We start from the raw sequence: 4,733 nt of genomic DNA on the forward strand, positions 1-4,733 counted from the left end.
GCGAAATTCCCTTTCCCGAGCAGAGGAAATCAAGCAAAGCAAAGGAGAAGAAGCAGAAGCGCCTGGAGGAGCGCGCGGCCATGGCTGCTGTCTGCGCCAAGGTGGAGGCTGCCAACAAAGTGAGTGTCCTCGGGGTGAAAACGGGGTGAAAACAGGGGCCTTTGGAGGTGAGCTCCACGCTACAGCTGTGTGGGCCCCTCCTGCTTCCCCCCACCTATTTCTGGGGGCGTTCTTTCTCTTCTCTGCTGCAGCTTGAAGATCCCCTCGAAGCTTTTCCAGTGTTCAAGAAATACGACCGGAATGGGTGAGCGCCCTCCCAGCCTTCTCTCAGTCCCCTCCACGCCGCTCCAGTTCCCTCCCAGTATCTCCCAGTTGCCTCCCAGTGCTTCCTTGTGCCCCTTAGTCCTCTTTCAGTGTCTCCCTGTCCTCTCTCGTTCCCTCCCAGTCCCCTTTAAGCTCTTTTGATTCCCTCCCAGCTGCTTCCCAGTGTCTGCCTCTCTCCCCATAGTCTTCTCCCAGCGCCATCCCAGTGTCTCCCAGTCCTTTTCAAGCCTGCCCAGTTTCCTCACGGTGTCTCCAGCTCTCCCCTAGTCCTTTCCCAGTGTCTTCCAGTTTCCCCCCCAGTTCCCCCAGCACCAACACCCTCCCACCTCCCACAGCCTCAATGTCTCCATCGAATGCAAGCGTGTTGCCAGCCTGGAGCGAGCCACGGTCGATTGGGCTTTCGAGCTGACCAAAACCAACATGCAGACGCTGTAAGCACACCTGAAACCCGCAGGTTTCATCCCAAAACTCGGGGTGGGGGGGTGTTGGCGACCACCTCAGGGCCACGGTGTCTCCCTGCAGGTATGAGCAGAGCGAGTGGGGCTGGAAGGACCGGGAGAAGCGCGACGAGCTGACGGATGAGCGCGCCTGGTTCCTGATCGCACGCGAGCCCAGCGCCCGCCCCGTCGCCTTCTCCCATTTCCGCTTCGACGTCGAGTGCGGCGACGAGGTGCTGTACTGGTAGGTGGAGGTGGGACGGGGCTGGTGTCAACATAGCCCGAAACGGGGTGGATTCGCCCCAAAAAACAGCGCTGGCTGACAAGGAGGGGGGGGCTTGTCCCCACAGCTACGAAGTGCAGCTGGAGAGCCGGGTGCGGCGGAGAGGGCTGGGCAAGTTCCTCCTGCAGATCCTGCAGCTGGTGGCCAACAGGTGACGGGGCTGGTGTTGGAGTGGGAGCAGCGCTCCCCGTGCTCCTTTTTGGGATGAAAACGGGCGTCTTCATGCTTTTTTTTTTTTTTTTTAACCCTTCCCCCTAACTGCCCCCATCCTCACAGCACGCAGATGAAGAAAGTGATGCTCACGGTCTTTAAACACAACCACGGCGCCTACCAGTTCTTCCGGGAAGCACTGCAGTAAGCACTCCAACACCCCCCACCACCCCCAAAATCACCGCTTTTCGCCCTGTCTTCCCCTTCCCGTAACGCGGTGTCCCCATGTCTGTCTTGCAGCGCGCTGGCGACGTGAGGGCGTGGGACAGGGCAGGCGGGCACAGCCAAGAGAGGTGGGTGCGTGGGCCCCCTCCCTCCCCCTCCAGCTGCGGGTTTTGAGGCAGATTCGGGGGTTTTTTTTAGGAGTTCCCGAAGGGTTTTTGCACCTTTTCAGAGCCATTTTTCAGGCAGTGAAGGATTTTCGCCCGTTTCCAGTGTTCATGGGGTTGTTCTTTTTTTTTCTTTTTTTTTCTTTTTTTTTTTTTTTTTTTTGCCTCTTTTTAGTGATTTTTTTTCTGATTTCAGGGAGAGTTCTCAGCCCTCCATGGGGTTGCCTTCTTTTGTGGGGCTTTTCCGGCCCTTTCCCGAGGATTTTTAAACCCTTTCTGGAGATTTTCAGCCTTTTTCTATGTGGTGTTTTTTCTCTTTTTCTTTTTGGGCTATTTCTATTGAAAGCCTGCAGCTGTTTTGAGGGCTTTGAGCTTTTTCCTGGGAGTTTTGCAGACCCCTTTCAGCGAGGGATTTTCGGTCCTTGTTGTCTTGGGCTTTTATTGCCCCTTTTCAGTGAGATTTTTTGGCCATTTGGGGCTTCTTCCCACTTCTCTGAGTAAGGTTTCTCTTTTCTGCTTTTTGGGGTGGTGGTTGTCAGTTTTGTTCTTCTAAAGGCCATTTTTAGTGAGAGCTTTTGCCCCTTTTTGGGGATTTTGGGCCCCTTTCTGGTGAGGCCCCTACCTGGGGTTGGGCTTAACCCTTTGTGTGAGGCTTTCGAGTTTTATCTGGGTGCTTCCAAGACCATTTTTGGGGACTTGTTTTAGCTCTTCTGTGGTTTGTTTCTTGTTTGCTTTGCGGCGAGGTCTCGTAGTTCTTTATCTTGGGGGCTCGAGCCATTTTCGGAAGGTTTTAGGTTTTTATCTCCTGTTTCTTATTTTTTTTAGCTCCCCATTTTTTTCCTTGAGGGTTTTTAGAGCCTCCTTTTTTTTGTTGTCACGCAGGTTGATCAAACCCCTTTTTTTTTTTTTCCCCCCTTCTAGGTGCTTTATAACCCCTTCTGGGGAGCTTTGAGCCCCCTTTCCACTCTGTGGCCTATGGGTTTTACCCCTGTTGGTGTTTTTTGCCCCTCTGACCTTTCCTTGCGCGAGCGCTTCACTCCCTCAATCAGAACTCCCCCGGCTCCGCTCCCTCCTCCTTTCCCCCAGGCCAGAAGGCCGCAGGTCCCCGGGGGGGTGACGTGGGATCGCTGCTGACCTCCCGGCCCCTCTCCTCCAGGTTCGATATTGACGATTCCTCGCCCAGTGTCTCCGGTTGCTGCGGGGACGACTGCTCCTACGAGGTCCTGAGCCGGAGGACGAAATTCGGTGACAGTCACCAACTCCCCACGGGCGGGCACTGCGGCACCTGCTGCCACTGAGCCCCCCCTGTACCCGAATCCGCCAAACTGGTTCCGTGTTGAGAACAGGTAGCTGGCTTGGCTGCGCTCTCGTTTGTCACCTCCATATTTTGGGGGCCTTCAGGCAGCATTCACCATCATAGGGTGACCCTCAGGACCCCTCTGTCCCCGTGCCTTGGGGTGGGGCTCTCACTGTGGGGATTAGGAAGGAGTTTTACCCGTTTTTTTCGGTTTTGGTCACTTTGGTTTATACGTTATGAATAAAGGCAGTAGAAGTTGTGCTGTCGGACTACATTTCCCGGCATCCCCTGCGCACGCGGCCCCGAGTAATGAAAGAAACTTCCCGGCGTTCGTTGCGGCGCTCGGCCGTCCAAGCGGCAGGGGGCGTGGCTTGCGCGGAGGGGGTGTGGCCCCCAGAGCTCTGCCCCAATGAGCGCTTTGGGGAAGCCATACCTATCGACCAATAGCAGCGCAAAGTGGTTCCCTGCTCCCGCCTCCTTCCTTCCGCCGGAAGTGCGGCTGCACTTCCGCCTTTCTCAGGTCGTTGCTGCCATGCCGCTTTTCGGTCGCTTCGCCAGCTCTCTGCTGCGCCCCGCCGTCCGGCCCGCTTCGGCCCCGCGCGGGTTCGTCTCGGGGCCGCCCCAGCACCACGTGGGCACCGCGGTGAGCTCGGGGGACGTCTCGGGGAGGGAGTGACCTTGGAGAGAGGGTTCTAACTGCCTCTGTGCCCGCAGGAGACCGTCGTGGGCCTGCTCGCCATGTTTGTCACCTGCCTGGGCCCCGCCGCCTGGGTCCTGGCGCACCTCGAGGACTACAAGAAGCGGGAGTGAGCCTTCTCCCGTCGCTCTGGGACCACCGCCGCCACGGACCACCTCCCTGGGACCACGGCCTACGGGCGCCCCCTCCCCAATAAAGGCCGCTTATGCCGCGTCCGTCTCCTTCGATTCTTCCGTGTGTGTATGGGGGGATGTGTGTGATGCCATTACGTGACGTCACACTGCAGATTTGGGCGTCTTTGCTGGTTGACAGAGGCTGTCCCGCGTTGCTAGGGGCGGTCATTGGCGAGATTGGTTGCTATGGGGGCGTGTCCCGTCGCTCAGGACCTTCCCCGTTGCTATGGGACATTTCACGTTGTTAGGGGGCGTTTCCTGTTGCTATGGGTCAGATTGGTTGCTAGGGGCGTTCCCTGTTGCCAGGATCCGAGCCCGTTTCTAGGGACTCTCCCTGTTGCTAGGGGCGTGTCCGTTGCCAGGGGCTGGGCTGGTTGCCAAGGGCGGGCTCCGTCGCTGGGGGCGTGGCTTCCCATCCCCGCGGTTGCGAGGGGCGGGTCCTGTCTCTCAGGGCGCGCTTCCGGCGGGGCGGCCGTTGCCCCGGAAGTGCTTCTCTCAGTCGCCGGTGCCCCGGAAGAGCAGTGCGGGGCGGGGCAGCGGCGGAAGATGGCGGCGGAGGTCCCTCAACAGCAGCCGGAGCCGCTCGGCCCCGACGCGGACGGTAATGGCGCGGCCCCGGGCCCGGCCCTGAGCCCCGCGGCGGTCGGGAGCTCCGCAGCTCCGCGAAGGGACCCCCGGCCCCGGCCCTGCACTGTGGGGTCGGATCCGCCCGGAGGGCCCCACGGTCCGGAGCGCCGCGCGGAACCCCGCAGGGACCCACCGAGCTCCATAGGGAGCTGCGGAGAACCCATAGGAGCTTAAAGAGGCCCCGTAGCGCCCCGCAGAGCCTGACGGAGCCCCACGGAGCGGTCCTGCAGCCCTAAATAGAGCCCCACGGAGATCCTACTGCTGCCTGCACAGGCCCCAGAGCTCCCTGTAGATCCCCTCAGAGCCCCATGTGCAACCACCGCAGCCCCACAGGGAGCTTCTCTAGGCCCCCATAG

At 59.3% G+C, this 4,733-nt stretch overlaps 3 protein-coding genes across 3 annotated transcripts in view; all 3 read left to right on the top strand.

Moving 5' to 3' along the window:
* Positions 1 to 23: 23 nt before the first annotated feature.
* NAA40 (N(alpha)-acetyltransferase 40, NatD catalytic subunit) lies at positions 24 to 3,139 on the top strand (the record flags this gene model as incomplete). The annotated part of the gene is given in 7 exon segments (XM_021383204.1): positions 24 to 119; positions 252 to 304; positions 660 to 755; positions 847 to 1,005; positions 1,112 to 1,195; positions 1,321 to 1,398; positions 2,740 to 3,139. Coding segments are annotated over 7 exon segments (708 nt in total), but the record flags the coding sequence as incomplete, so codon positions are not given.
* A 135-nt stretch (positions 3,140 to 3,274) lies between these two features.
* LOC110391373 (cytochrome c oxidase subunit 8A, mitochondrial) lies at positions 3,275 to 3,792 on the top strand. The gene is made up of 2 exons (XM_021383205.1): positions 3,275 to 3,523; positions 3,595 to 3,792. Exons 1-2 carry the CDS (start codon positions 3,290 to 3,292, stop codon positions 3,688 to 3,690), a joined length of 330 nt encoding a protein of 109 aa, XP_021238880.1. The 5' UTR covers positions 3,275 to 3,289; the 3' UTR covers positions 3,691 to 3,792.
* Positions 3,793 to 4,210: 418 nt separating this feature from the next.
* The window catches only part of OTUB1 (OTU deubiquitinase, ubiquitin aldehyde binding 1), a gene marked incomplete in the record, with an annotated part of 4,692 nt that continues 4,169 nt past the window's right edge, over positions 4,211 to 4,733 (top strand). The window contains 1 exon segment of the mRNA XM_021383203.1: positions 4,211 to 4,351. Coding sequence (XP_021238878.1) covers positions 4,297 to 4,351 — 55 coding nt within the window.

This window comes from Numida meleagris, unplaced genomic scaffold (genome assembly GCF_002078875.1).
Source record: "Numida meleagris isolate 19003 breed g44 Domestic line unplaced genomic scaffold, NumMel1.0 unplaced_Scaffold355, whole genome shotgun sequence".
Classification (NCBI taxonomy): domain Eukaryota; kingdom Metazoa; phylum Chordata; class Aves; order Galliformes; family Numididae; genus Numida; species Numida meleagris.

Coding starts and splice junctions, on each gene's coding strand:
- LOC110391373 (XM_021383205.1), top strand. CDS start 3,290: ATGAGCGCTTTGGGGAAGCCATACCTATCGACCAATAGCAGCGCAAAG. Junction 3,524..3,594: donor AGCACCACGTGGGCACCGCG/GTGAGCTCGGGG, acceptor CTGTGCCCGCAG/GAGACCGTCGTGGGCCTGCT.